Consider the following 14,427-nt stretch of genomic DNA (forward strand, 5'->3'; position numbering starts at 1 on the left):
AATGAATTTCTCACATAATTGTATCATATTAATTATTTTATATCATAAATAAGAAAATATATAAACAAAATGGGGATTAGACCAACTATATATATAAAAAAACAGATTGAAATTAGACCAAACCCTCCTCAAACTGTGTTTCTTTAATTAAGATGAAAGCTTCAGCATGGATTATTAAGGTGAAGGTGCGGGACCAGCAGTTTTACATTAGTGTCTACATGGAAGAAGCAAGCATGATAAAGACCAGAGAGAGCTGGAAAAAGATCCTTTTCAATTATACAAATATTTTTTAAAAAAAAAAAGTGTAGAAGCTGCGCTATTTATAATGCCAGAATACTTTATCAGCTTGCTTAATTCCATGGAAATGATATTCAATTGGAATTGATCTAAAAAAAAAAGGCAGAATGTTTTTCTTAGTCTAGTATCATTCTACTTTGATGCACCGCTTCATGGATGATAAGTTATTGATTAATTAAATATTTAGTGTCATATACTAATATTTTATCCAGTTGATTTAAAATTTGTTTAATGAGTCAAATTTTAAAAATTGGGCCCATTAGAGGAATAGTTGCCGGCCCTGGCCCTTGCTCAATATTTTAAAACCGGAATCTAATTCCTATTGGAGACTAGCCATTACAAAGTTACACCATATTTACTTCCGAACTCAAGAAATGCAGCAACCAATCCAACAACATAACCGAAAATAGGAGCCAACATAACCAAAAACAACCTAAGAGCGAAAAACATGAGACAATAGACTCATTTTTCGACAATCTGCACAAATCTCACTAATCTTAAAGCACTCCAATGCTGGAACTGAGTGGACTCACAGATGGCTCAGAGTTCTCTCTGCTTCTCATCCAAAACTTACATAACACGAGGAGCTCGGTAGTAAGCAGGTACAGTCGCGGGAAAGAACATTTGCCTAACTCCTTCCGCCTTAATAATGGGATAGATTATTCCCGAAGCACTCTGTTTCAACATATGCAATCATACAGATGGAGAATTTGGAGACATATCAGAGAAGAATATGATAATGATGTATGTACTTACCGAGATCAATCTGGCACCGATCCACATTCGTTTGGGGGAAGGGAAAGGGAGTAACAATCGGCCAACTCCATAAACAGCCACTGCAAAGAAGTGGCATACCAAGCTCAGTGGCCTGGGGTTCAAACCAGAAAGCAAAGAAACTGGCCCGTCTGAAAAAACACCCCCAAGGCTCAAATAGTCGAAGCACGCCTGTCGCATCTCATTTCGTGCTTGATCTGGTGAGGCACTAAAGACCTTGTAAAGTGCACCTGCCAGTGTGTTGATCGTGGAGGCAACTGGCTGCAGGTTGTATACAGGTGAGACAATAAAGTCATCGTCCAAAAAGTCCTTTAGATGTCAACCAAATACGTTTAAAAAATTCTAAGCAAAGGGAGATTGGCCAAAGTATGACCAAAAGAAAATACATCACACCATAAGATAACCAAATGATATAGACTAAAAACTAAAGTTATTTGATTTACCTTTCGTAATGTGTAGAATGATTCCAGATATTTGCGAAGAGCAGGTGCATCACTAAGGTCGTGCAGTGGCCTCAGTAGATTACGTAGTACAACAATATCAGATAAAGCCACAGTCATTCCTCCACCTGTCAAAGGGTGCCGCATGTTAAATGCATCCCCCATAAGCAACGCTCCAGGAGTGGGATGCGGAGCAGCCGGCATGCTCCTGTTTGGCATTGTCCTAATGTTTCCTTTCTCGATTGCAGAGATGAAAGCATTTTGTATTTCAGGAGGGACCTACAAAAAATAATAAGAAAATAAATAGATGTTTGCATTATATAAGTGAAATAATATGTGCGCGTGCGTGTGTTGCAGTACATTTACCTGAGGAGCAACAACGGTCTTCAAATATTTTGCCATTTCGCCGTTTGATATGGAGGGCACTTTTTGACCGGGAACATCTACGAGGCATCGGATCTCTGTACTGCTGATGGGGTAGAACAAGATAGGAGACGGATCGGCCAAGATAACATGCCCGTGATTTGCATATGGAAGTTGGCAATTCTCCAAGACCAAACCAACAAAACAGGACGGCACATCAACCTGTCGAGCAGAATGATATATAATATCACAAGTAAATGATAAAAGAAAACAGAAACAGAACTGAAAAAAACCGAACAAGTTAAATTTTATATAATTGTTGACACAGATACAATGAGTTCTAACTGAACTTGTAAAAATTGAATAGAAATGATTGGACTAGAGTTGAGAATCATCAGAACAGCAAAAGTTTGCAGTAAAGTTTACCTTTGGGCTACAAAGAGAACGACGCAAGTTAGAAAAGCACCCGTCGCATACAATGGTCAGAGGTGCATAAGCTTTTAACTCTTCACCAGATTTTGGTTTGTACGCCACCCCTTTAATAGTTCCATTTTCTTCTAGTAAAGACACTACAGTTCCTTGCTCCAATCGAACACTTGTCAAACAAAAGAGACAAAAATTGCCTCCATCAGCTGATACATTTATTTGAACGAGAATAAACTTGTGGCATTCAATCATCTAACCTTTGGAAATCAACGATAATCCATCCAACATATCTTAGTTGCAAATAATAATAATTGAGCAACAACAAAAGGAAAAATAATCCAGTTGTACCATAAAACTATTAATGATAAATAATCACAAATACGATAGTAAAAACTAAGACTTCTTGAATAAAGTCAGTTTTTCCTGTCTCATTGCCCATCACTCCCGGACATTGGTGGGGGCAGAGGATATTATCAAAAGCACACGTGGCATAGGCCTTATTAAAAATAGAATGGCTGAAAAGACATCAGAAAAAACAGGGAGAAGACACAATACTTGGGAAGAGATGCAGCTTTTTCACGCATCCGTTGTATGAAGCGTCCGTTGTGGAAGCTCCTTCCTGATACATCAGAGTGAAATTTTTCCAAAGGATAAGAAAGCCGTGTAGCTTTTCCATCCTTGAGCAGAGCATAACCAAAAACTCTCTGAGCATCAATGTTCTCCACACAGTCTATAAAGAACACAACACATTTTCAACAGTTACAGAAATACGTACCCACACATATAATTTGTTAGCACGAGAAATGCAAAATTTACCTTCCAATCCCAACTCAATCAATTTAAGGTATCCACCTGGTTGCAACAGTTCTCCGACGATCCGGTCCGGCTCAGTTAAATCTCTTTCAATCACACGTACCTGACGCCCTTCCTACAACCAAATTATAAGGTTATTATTCAGAGACTTTTACGGTTAATCTTTCTGTTGGAGTAGGTTAAAGAATAAAAAATTTCCAAACAAACGAGGGAGAAGAAAAAAATCGACACCACCTTGATGCAAAGAAAAAATGAAAAAGGTGAATGCAAAGCTCGCATATATCAAAATATCAGTAATTTGTTTTCTTTCAGATATCTTTTTATGGCATTATTATTAATAATATGTACTATAAAAACAGCACCGAATTAAAATTTTCTTCTGAACCTGTAAATAATTTGATTTTGCAAATACTAATTAATAATTGTAAAAGAGACACCCCGAAATGAACAAGTTAAATAGAAAATCAAGGTTTAGAAATATACAGAATAAGAATCGGAGTTCATTTCGAAGAACCAGTTTTTACACGCGTAACATGCATTGATTCATGTGCGTGCATATTCAAACTTCAAAATTAATAACACATTAAGCACATCGGTTTTTTTGAAAAAAGCAAAACTTTTATCATGAGAAAAAACCACCCAATGCTTAAAAAAGTTAAATAACCCATTCCCGGTCCGTAAATCCATAAAAAAGAGCAAAACCTCGACCGAATCGAAAAGGAAATATCGATGTACCTTCCCGAGAGTGTGGGCGAGGGCAGCGCCGGCGACGCCCGCACCAACGATGATGACGTCATCTCCGATATTCCTCGATCCGCAATCTCCATTATCTGTGACGGCGGCGGTAGTTGTGGAAGTTCCAGGCTCCTCCTCGGACGACGAGCTTGCTTTCTTTTTGCTCAACAACCCATAATAAAAGAGCAGGACGCTCAAAAAGGCAGCCAAAACAGATGGCCAGAGGATGAGATCCGCCATAATTTTCGGCAATGCAGGTTGAAGAGAAGGGCAAAAGCAATAAAGGGTCCCCGGAGAAGGAGAGAGAATATAACACCGGTGCTTCGAGCGAGGGTGCTTTTAATGCTTAAATGCTTCGCTGGATTGGTTTGGCGTTTATGCATATATATATAGAGGAAAAACAAAAACAAGAGAACATGCAACGGCCTCAGAAAATTATGGGACCAAAATGTTAATTATAATTATGGCCTCCATCGCAAATTTTGCGGTATCTTCCATTTTTCGAAAAATTTGCCTGCATCGTTTTTTCTTAATGATAAATTATATTGCTAAAAGTGTAGTTGTTGTTTGATGTGTTATAAATTTACAGAAAGGTAGATAATGAGGAGAAGGAGAAATTGATAAAAAAAAGAATAAGGAGAAATTGATAAAAAAAAGAATGCATCTTCTTTTCGTTAGCTCATCACGTAATAATTCTAAAGTTAAGCGTGTTTGACTTAGGGTAATTTTGAGATGGATTACCATCTGAGAAGTTTTCTAAGGTACGTGTGAGTGAGGACATAAGTACGCTGAAAAGACTCGTCTTGGTATATTGAGAACAGTCGTCAATCTGGGGCGTTAAAGTGGTATCAGAGCCGACCTCTCCTAGTACGGTGTGGTTCGGGAACGAACCAAGCGGAAGATGGTGTGCATGTGAGGCCCGGAATCGAAGAGGGCGGGGGTGATCGTCGGTGCCATGAGGTTGCACGGACAATGAGCGGCTCCTGGCAGTCTTCTAGCGGATGGAACATGAATGAACAGATCTTATACCGGAAGGAGAGGGATTCCGAAACTGTTCAGGCATGAGACTGCACAGTTGAGTATGGCTTAAAGGATTTGATTTGTACTACTCATATCAAGAAGATGCATCTTCTTTTCATTAGCTCATCACGTAAGAATTCCAAAGTTAAGTGTGCTCGACTTGGAGTAATTTTGGAATGTGTAACCATCTGGAAAGTTTTTTAGGGTGCGTGTAAATGAGAACATAAGCACGCTGGAAAGACTCGTCTTAGTATAGTGATGACAATCCTCAAATCTGAGGCATTACAGTGCTCTTGATTAGCGTTTAATTACCAAACAAACATGATTCATTAATGTAAACAGCGCAAATGATTAAAAAAAAATTTGGGCCAATAGAAATTTCGGCATAACTTCCCCCATAAATAAGACATTTCAAAAATTTACAAACAACACAAACAACATTTATATACTCGAAATAAAGTCATAACATCAATTCACAAACCTACATCCGCAATTCACAAATCTACAACCGCACTGGCCAGGACTAACACATGCAGCGCCGACAAGGTTTGATCACATAACTATCAATCGAAAACATCGTAAAAATAACTGTACAGCTATACATGGCATTCATTGGTAACTCTCAATCGACAACCTAACTACTGGGCATCACTACTTGACGCCTCACCAGACGCGTCAAAGCCTCCTGGATAGTCTGCTATGGCATCAAAAAGAACCACAAAATAAAAAAGAAAAGAAGGTCAGGCCCCAGTACGACAAACCAGTAAAATTATGACAAGTATAACTGACATGAAATAAAATCAAATAAAATACAATGAAATGCAATGCAATGAGTGTTGGTAACAACGAAATAACGGATACCAAAATGGAACATCAATATAATGTTGCTAACGAAACCGGTGAACCTTCTCTAAAAATGAACCCCAACCATGAATTTTCATCTTTTGGGGTCGGTACTCGCATACTTGTACCAAATTCATTGCATTCATAACATCCTGATTTTATTTTTTTGCAAAGTCGTCGACAATTCACTCGCAATTCCTAAGACATGCTTCATCAAGTGTAGATTGAATGCAAAATCAAATGAAAGTATTGACTCCAACAAATTAAATGCCTTTTTTTATCATGAGAACTAGAATCATCTTCTGAAATTATTTCAAGCACATTAATGACAGCAAAGAACATGGAAATACAGCTGAACAAAGAATTGTAATGTGACTCCCAATGTGTATACGCAGCATGTTGAATGGTAGTTTCTTGATTCAGACCCCTACCAGTTGAAATCTCACCCTCTCCTATGTCTCGACAATAAATCTGAATGTTTCTTTCGAAAAAGATCAGAAGGTTTGCAAGATGCTCCAACAACATCACCAACAACACGAAAAAAATTAGAAATCTGAATATTTTTCTTGGCTACAACTGTAAGAGCATAGACAAAAAAATGTATGTAAAATGCACATTGGTTCTCCTTTAAAATAGGTGCTTTTAAACTATTAAACTTACCCTGCATATTACTTACTCCATTAAAACCTTGTCCTCTCAACTAGACATGTTCAAATTATATTTAGAGAACATCATATCATTTGCAGCTTTAAGTGAGAGTGATGTAGTACTGATAACATGTTCAATATCGATAAAGCAATTATTTATATGTCCACTGCTATCCACATAATGGATAACACTTTAAATTTGCCCATTTGTTGGCACATCACGAGATTCATCAACTAAAATGGAGAATAATGAATCACCAACATCTCTAATAATAACATTAATCGTTTCAGTGGCACAAACACTCACTATTTCTCTCTGAATATCACGTGATGTTAATTTGCAATTTTTAGCAGTATTTTTCAATATCACATCATTAATCTTTTTATTGTGAGCACCTAAAAATTCCAGTTGGATAAGAAAGTTACCTGGATTAAGATAACTTTCGGTTTCATCATGACCTCAAAATAAATGTCCTTGTCACAACAAAACTCTAATACAATCAATCGAAGCATTAAGACGGATACGATAATCATTCTGCATTTGCTTTGATTGTTTGTGCAAAACTGATTGAATGTGCTCATAGTTGATTCATCAAAGCTTCACATTCATTGAATGTGCTCATAGTTGATTCATCAAAGCTTCACATTCGTTCGAGCTTTATGATGTTCACTGTCATGCTGGACAACATGAATATTTAACATATCTTTATATTTCAAATTTGTGAATCCTTCACTAACAAAAGCCTTCACTCCTACTTGTTTTCTCTTAGTTGTTTTGAAGAGATCATAATACAAACAATACGTGATATATTTTTTTACACCAACAGATCACCCAATTAATTAAACCATGAAGGATTAGACCATCTACATTGGCTCACTCCAAATGTTCGTTTTGGGAATTTATAACCTAAAAGATAATAGAACAAGAATTGATATATTTTCTTGATAATTTTGGTTCCAGTTGATTTCAATCAAAAGCTGATTTTTTTTTTGTTCCAATAATCAATAGCTTTATTATTATAACTCAATTTTTTTCATTTAAAATTTATAAATTATAACTCCCAAGATAATACTAAAATATTAAATATCAATCGTCATAATTTATATATATAAATATAATTTGATACTTACAAATTTGTTCCTCTAAATAAATATATAATATTATCAAGCAATAACCAAATAAAATACCCTCTGTTTACAATCTTTTGGCCTCCATATTCAAAACAAAGGAAAAAGTAAAAAAATAATAATAATAATAAAAAGAAAATTTGAAAACCTAACAAATATATTTGAACATATAAATAAAATTAATCCATATCTCATAGAAATATTTAATTTAAAATCTCAATTTGAAACCTAAAATCTTATCACAAACAAATTTAGTTGCCTGCATCTATTTTTAGATAGATAAGAAGCCCCATCTAGAATGAAATCAGAAAAGTGACGGGCCTGGTCTGATCGGCGACCGGCAGGAAATGTATTGATTTGTGAATTAATGTACTGAATTGTGAATTGTGTGGTTGATGTTAAATAGTGGAGACCAAATTAAAGAAAAACGATTTGGGTCACGAGCCAAGTGTAACAGGCTTCAAAAGTTTTTTTTAAAAAATATTTTTGTGTCCCACCTACGTATGCTACTTTTTTTGGGGGTCCAGTGTAGGATAAACTTCTCTCCTGTCTTCAGAATATGGTAGTCTTGTTTTCATTGGTAGCTGTCTAGCAATTCATTGCAACCGTTTAATAAATAATTCTGTAAGGTCATTTATGTTTATGAGCTTGAGAAATTGAAATCTTCATTGACATACAAAAGTCATCAAATGAATGCTTTTGATTTGAAATTTAACATCATTATAAGACGATCTGTCTTGATTGAGTAATAAGATAATTGAGCTACTGATTTGATAATTTGCCTAAATAGTCTAGCAAACATTATATTTCATGATAAAATTGAACTAACATGTGGCCATCTAATTGAGACATCAATAAATACGATGAGATTTTGAAATGGTCCATATAGTGGGTGTAGAGGTCCACAAATATCGTCATGACTTTAAAACTTAAACTTTAAATTTCATGTTCACTTTATATTTCTCGAGGATCAATAAAAAAATGAAAATATTGTTTCGTTAAAATTCGAATATACTTTTAGTTGAAGTTTTCTCTCCTCAATGCTGGAAAACATTGTTTCACTAAAATTAAAATTGAGAAATTGCGTCGTAAAAATCTCATTTGCTATTAATTCAAAATACTTCAACATATTTTTGTATTTCTTCAAAAGGCTTGTTATAGTACATTTTTCACACCATCGATAATTCCAGTAATAAACTTTTGCTGCACCAAAAGTCAATAGTAACTAGTTGGCATATTTTTGATATTATCAAATTTTACGAATCTGTATAAACATATCGCGTGGCGTACGATTCGAAGAATATTTCAGGTCACATGGCGTATGGAATTAATCAGATTCGCTTACTTTCCATCACACTGAGATGAGGTTGTGTTGCCGACAGGTACTGTAACATCAAGTGTGGGTTTTATCGAAGATATTTCAACATTTTCAAATCTCAATTCGACACAATCAATAATGTTATCATAAGTATGGAACGAGCCCCAGTTTCCATATTGAATTTGATTCATTTTATTCTGTTCTTTCTGTAAACTTCTTTGCCTTGGCCGCCTAATGATTGTTTCATACAAATATGTATTAGTTTTTTTTTTTTATTTATTTATGACATTAGTTAAATTTACCCACACACAATTACCATCCACCGGACCACATTGACGTGTCTAACTCTCATTCGCTATCACATCAATTAATGTTTTCACTCGCTAAGGTTTCCTACTCAATAATCCAGGGTTAATTTTCTTTCTTTGCTACACAAAGCTGCGATGCCCTTCGCGGATCGGAAGCACCGCCGGACCCAGAGGTCCGTCCCGCTCCTTCCGAAGGACCATGGAGGCGGAGAATTGAACGGTGCTTCGTTCTCCGGCGCGGTCTTTAATCTCTCCACCACTATCGTCGGTGCCGGAATCATGGCCCTTCCGGAGACGCTCAAACAACTCGGTGCGATCCCGGGTTTGATGGCCATCGTATTGGCTGGAATGCTGACGTATAAATCCATAGAAATGATCCTTCGGTTCAGCAGAGCCGCCAAGACCGGTTCGTATTCCGGTCTAGCTGGTGACGCGTTCTCTGGAGCCGGTCGCAATCTTCTTCAGTTCTGTATCGTCCTTAATAATCTTGGCATGCTGGTGGTTTATATGATTATTATAGGTACGCGTCAACTTTCTTATACTTTGTTATTTATTTTTCAGTTAATTTCTTTTGGATCGATTTTGATTTCATTGGGTTTTCTTATTGCTTTGATTTAGTAATTATTATTTTTATTGGGAATTTGATGGATACTATCCTACTCTTCATGGGCTTGATGAATAAGTTTTTGGTTTATGAAAATAAATTACTTCATTCATCTGGTTCTTCTGGCACGGGGAGATTGCAAAGCTAGACCACATGTTACCCGGCTCTGGTACTAGATCTAATTTGAATCATTAACTAGAAACAAAGTAAATATTATGAATACAGTGTTTCAAGAATGGGGATATTTAGTTGTCTGTTCAGGCTTCAGTCCAAAGCTACAGTTATTTAGTTACCATTAGCTACAAAGGCTAGCCTCATCAATGGACCCGTAACGCACATAACTTAATGTTGAAGAATTTTCTTTCTTTTTTTCATCAAGAGGCCGAGCTCGTAACGTGTAAATCTACAAATCACGAGCTCATATTCATTTCATTTGCCAGGCGATGTGTTATCAGAGACATGGTCACAAGGAGTGCACCATACGGGTGTAATGGAAGAATGGTTTGGTCTTCACTGGTGGACCACACGCTGTTCCATATTGCTCCTCACAACCATCTTTGTGTTTGCCCCTTTGATTTCTTTCAAGCGTATCGGTGAGCTATATATATGCATGCACATTTTCTTAATATTGTGACTGCAGTGTTGAAAATAAGTCCACTCTTGGTGGATGGATGACTGGGTTCTCATGGACGAGAAACCTTGATAATGGATGGGAACGTTATTCCTGCATTTTCCTTTTTCTTATCAATGAATAACGTTAAAATTCCTATTATAAAAATTTTATACATCTCTTAACATCGCCCTCGTCATCATACGAAAGTTAATACAATATCGAAGAAACTGATCTATATTTTTGGCCGTGCTTTCAAAATTTTGGACGCCTCAAGCATCCAGAGATTCATCCTCTTCCGAGATAGGTGCAAAGAATCGGAAGCGGAGGAATTTATTTTCTTAATATTGTGCCATTCAATATTCATTTAGATGGAAATATTTTGAAAGATATAATTGCAATTTGCTTGGTTGATGCAGTATAACATTTTTGAAAGGATGAAGTTTCCTAAATTGAACCAATAGCTTGGCTGAGACATAAGATGATCCATTGGCTAGACATAATGAACATTTTCTTGCATACTTTCTAAGATAACTTGTAAAGGTTACCTATTTTTTTTATGGCTCTCTCTAGAAAGTAAGAGTGTAGCATCATTCTAACTTTCCAAGTACATTGTTTTAATGGTTGTGGTATCAGATTCTTTAAGATACACTTCAGCATTGTCGGTGGCATTGGCTCTTGTGTTTGTGGTGATTATAGCAGGAGTAGCTGTTATCAAATTGATAGGTGGAAGCATTGGAATGCCTCAACTACTGCCTGACCTTGTTGATCAAGCAGCTTTCTGGAAACTTTTCACCACAGTTCCTGTACTTGTCACTGCGTATATTTGTCACCATAATAGTAAGTTTATCTGAAACTACTTGACATTGTTTCTTTAATCTGGTTGATACTGCTTAAAGGTGAAATAGTTCATTTTGATGCTATGTATTGAGTGATCATATGTCATTTGAAACACCGAACCTCTTTACCAATTGTACCTCTGATACGGGAATTAATCCTTAAAGGCCCAACAAGGAATTATCAATCCAGCAGCATAGGCACATGATAAAGGCCCACTGAGTTTTAGAATTTATCACAGGAGAAATAAGTCGCACGTTTGAGGTCAGAGGGGGTGGAGAGTTAGTTATGCACAGGGGAGTGAGGGAATAAGAGGGAGGGAGTAGTGGGGAGTGAGGCATACCAGAATTTTGTTGAGAGTTTGCTAGCTTTGCAAGAGCAAGGAGGATCTTCCTTCTTTAGTGAGAGAGTAGAGTATTTTCATTGTATTTCCTTTTCTTATTTCAGAAACTGTCTATACCTTTTCAGCTATATTCCAGAATTATTGTTGTGTTATTTCTTTTGGTCGCATCAACCTCATCTTATGACATACGGTATTTTCCGAGTTAACTATGTAAGGAACTGTTGGACGGCCTTGCTCCAAAATTTTCCTCTTTAACAGATACATTCTCTCAACTTATGGGTTTGTACTTGGTTAAAAGTAAATTCACATGGTTGACTTACCTTCAGAGTTGAAGGTTATTATTTTACTGGGGAAGAGATTTTCCATTTCATTTGCATTTATTACGTTCTCTGGATTCCACTGAAACATAGTCTCTTTTCTTTTCTTTCTATTTTTGCCAAAATTTCTTTCTTGAAAACTTCTTTCTAGTGTCAGTATTGTCTTTTGCCACTGCTTTGGTGTGTCTTATTCATTATTTAAATCCCCAATTCTACATTTTTAGGTTCTGATTTTTTATTCTGATTCTTGTTTAACTTCATAGTTCATCCAATAGAGAATGAGCTAAAAGACCCCTCGCAGATGAAGTCAATAGTTCAGACCTCAATCACTCTGTGCACTTCAGCATATGTAGCAACCAGTTTCTTTGGATTTCTCCTCTTCGGGAATCAAACAATGGATGATGTTCTTGCGAATTTTGATGGAGATCTTGGTATCCCTTTTAGCTCGTTGCTTAATGACATTGTGAGAGTAAGCTATGCCATCCACTTGATGCTTGTATTTCCGATCATCTTCTTCTCTCTTCGTCTCAACATCGATGGTATCCTATTCCCATATGCCATTCCCATTGCATATGATAACCGGAGATTCTTTTCAGTGACACTATGTCTCATGGCCTTTATCTTCATGGGAGCAAATTCCATCCCTAGTATATGGGATGCTTTCCAGTTTACTGGTGCAACAGCTACTGTTTCCGTTGGTTTTATTTTCCCTGCTGCCATTGTCCTCAGGTGAGTAGAAGTTGCAACCACCGTTTAAATTAATGGGATTTAGTCGAAAAGCCTAACTTATATTTATTAAAGTCCAGCGCAATAGGTCATTTCAACCTATAGTACATTGATATTCCCGGCTCAATGTATGATGCAGGGATACTCATGGAATCGCAACAAAAAACGATAGAGTAGTTTCTTGGATCATGATACTTTTGGCTGTGTCTTCCAGCACTGTGGCCATCTGCAGCGATATTTACAGTGCTGTTGAGGATAGGTAAGGAGCTGAGCATATCTTGCACCATTGTGTTCAAAGAATTATGGGGCGGGCACACTTGTCATTGATCGCGAAATATGACTGGCAGCCGGGGAAAAACACTCCTGAACTATACTTGTAAAACTCAAATAGAACATAAATCCAGCCAAGTGATCTCTCTGTTCCTGGTAAACATTCACACCTCTCGATTTTCTGATTCGTTGCAAGTGTGGTTACTTAAAACTTAAAAGAGTGGTGCATCCAGATTTAAAAGAAAAAGGATGTTTATTTGTTGTTGTGTTGACTCCATTTTGGAAATTTCACAAACTCTTGGTATTTCCCAGTCTTCAGAACAGTGGTTTTAGGTAAATATTTGATAGTGAATCCTTATACAGCTTATACAGATGACTTAACAGAATAGTGTAGGCTTCGAGATGTAATTTTGTGCAACTTGTCCATGATTATTTTCAAGAATAGTCTTTTAATAGATAACGAATGGTGCTTTGATTTGTCTTGGTACAAATATTTTTTTATTGCATGTTGAATATGATTTTGATTCATATATCACAAATTCAGCATTTTGGGTTCTGCTTATGGCTCATTTTTTACCATCTTCGATTCCTTAAATTCTAATTTATATTGTGGTATGTTTGAGACAGTGTTCGAGTATGCTTCGATTTCGATCTTTGAATGTAATAGTAAGTTTTGTTGGTACAAAATTAAATCGGTCACGGTTGATTTTGTGAAATGGAGCCGACATTCTTTGTCTTCATTCATTGAATCAGTGGACAACAAAAAGTGCATGTGACCATATTTTTAAACATCCACTGGGCCTGATGTTTTTTTTCTTGTGAACTTCATAATGAATACCACACAAAGTTGACAGTCCAACTAAAATACCTTAAATAATGCTTGTATATTTCTATAAAATATTTTAATCTAAGACTGCCTAATCTAGAACAAGAAAAGCATTCCAAGATTTCCACCCACATGCATAAATTTGCGTTCTCTCCTTGTTTTTTTCACGCTTCAATTTTTCTTCGATTGAAAATCTCCCTTCTACCACAGCCTCTCCTTGTTGGTTTTAGTTAGCAACTGGTTGTGCCTTGGATATTGGAAAATTAGAAACAATTTGGTAGCTCACCGTGTCTGTGAATTTACCAAATAAGAGCACCAATCCGTCGGTGCTACCTTAAATTACGCAAAACTCACTTAACTTCCTCATGAAATTCAAACATATTGGATGATGCAAATTCGTTTTCCTAAATTTTGAATTAGATCAAGTGGATTTTGGAATAAATAAATGGTAATACGGCATCTACTTTTTCCTACGGTCTTTCTCATTATCTAACTATATTGTCATCGAAACAATCGGCCAACACAAATGATTTTGTGTTAAAAAATGAAGAAAAAAAAAACGCAAACAAGCTTTTTCACTCGAAAATAACTTGTTGCGATGGAGGCTTTATTTGACAACAATCAATCATAATCTTCTTATTTGACCACTGCAATTCGTGAATTTATCAACCACTTAAATCCAAATCTCCGTATTGAGATTCGGAACATAATTTTTTTCCCAGTAAAAATCAGATCTGAGGACTTCTAGTTCCTCCAAGAAGCCCATCGCTTCGACATGTACG

The 14,427-nt window shown here is 36.3% G+C and overlaps 2 protein-coding genes across 2 annotated transcripts; one reads left to right on the forward strand and one right to left on the reverse strand.

Annotated features, from left to right (window-relative positions):
• Window positions 1-633: 633 nt before the first annotated feature.
• On the reverse strand, window positions 634-4,222 carry LOC140817022 (squalene epoxidase 1-like). The gene is made up of 8 exons (XM_073176578.1): window positions 3,849-4,222; window positions 3,117-3,228; window positions 2,856-3,030; window positions 2,301-2,469; window positions 1,878-2,096; window positions 1,515-1,790; window positions 1,054-1,332; window positions 634-972 (listed from the first exon to the last, which is right to left on the reverse strand). The coding sequence occupies exons 1-8, from the start codon at window positions 4,086-4,088 to the stop codon at window positions 868-870; spliced, it is 1,575 nt and encodes a 524-aa protein (XP_073032679.1). The 5' UTR covers window positions 4,089-4,222; the 3' UTR covers window positions 634-867.
• A 4,957-nt stretch (window positions 4,223-9,179) lies between these two features.
• LOC140816374 (amino acid transporter AVT6A-like) lies at window positions 9,180-13,296 on the forward strand. Its single transcript, XM_073175596.1, has 6 exons — window positions 9,180-9,632; window positions 10,157-10,309; window positions 10,963-11,166; window positions 12,087-12,552; window positions 12,689-12,808; window positions 12,897-13,296. Exons 1-6 carry the CDS (start codon window positions 9,248-9,250, stop codon window positions 13,033-13,035), a joined length of 1,467 nt encoding a protein of 488 aa, XP_073031697.1. The 5' UTR covers window positions 9,180-9,247; the 3' UTR covers window positions 13,036-13,296.
• Window positions 13,297-14,427: the final 1,131 nt, after the last annotated feature.

This window comes from Primulina eburnea, chromosome 16 (genome assembly GCF_022965805.1).
Source record: "Primulina eburnea isolate SZY01 chromosome 16, ASM2296580v1, whole genome shotgun sequence".
Lineage (NCBI taxonomy): Eukaryota > Viridiplantae > Streptophyta > Magnoliopsida > Lamiales > Gesneriaceae > Primulina > Primulina eburnea.

Bases quoted from the DNA above. Each gene is read 5' to 3' on its own strand.
- LOC140816374 (XM_073175596.1), top strand. From the start codon at position 9,248: ATGCCCTTCGCGGATCGGAAGCACCGCCGGACCCAGAGGTCCGTCCCG. The intron at 10,310-10,962 runs GTGAGCTATATA...TTGTGGTATCAG, and splicing joins GATTTCTTTCAAGCGTATCG to ATTCTTTAAGATACACTTCA. The intron at 11,167-12,086 runs GTAAGTTTATCT...TTAACTTCATAG, and splicing joins GTATATTTGTCACCATAATA to TTCATCCAATAGAGAATGAG.
- LOC140817022 (XM_073176578.1), bottom strand. From the start codon at position 4,088: ATGGCGGATCTCATCCTCTGGCCATCTGTTTTGGCTGCCTTTTTGAGC. The intron at 2,097-2,300 runs GTAAACTTTACT...TCTGCTCGACAG, and splicing joins GTTCTCTTTGTAGCCCAAAG to GTTGATGTGCCGTCCTGTTT. The intron at 1,333-1,514 runs GTAAATCAAATA...TACAACCTGCAG, and splicing joins CATTCTACACATTACGAAAG to CCAGTTGCCTCCACGATCAA.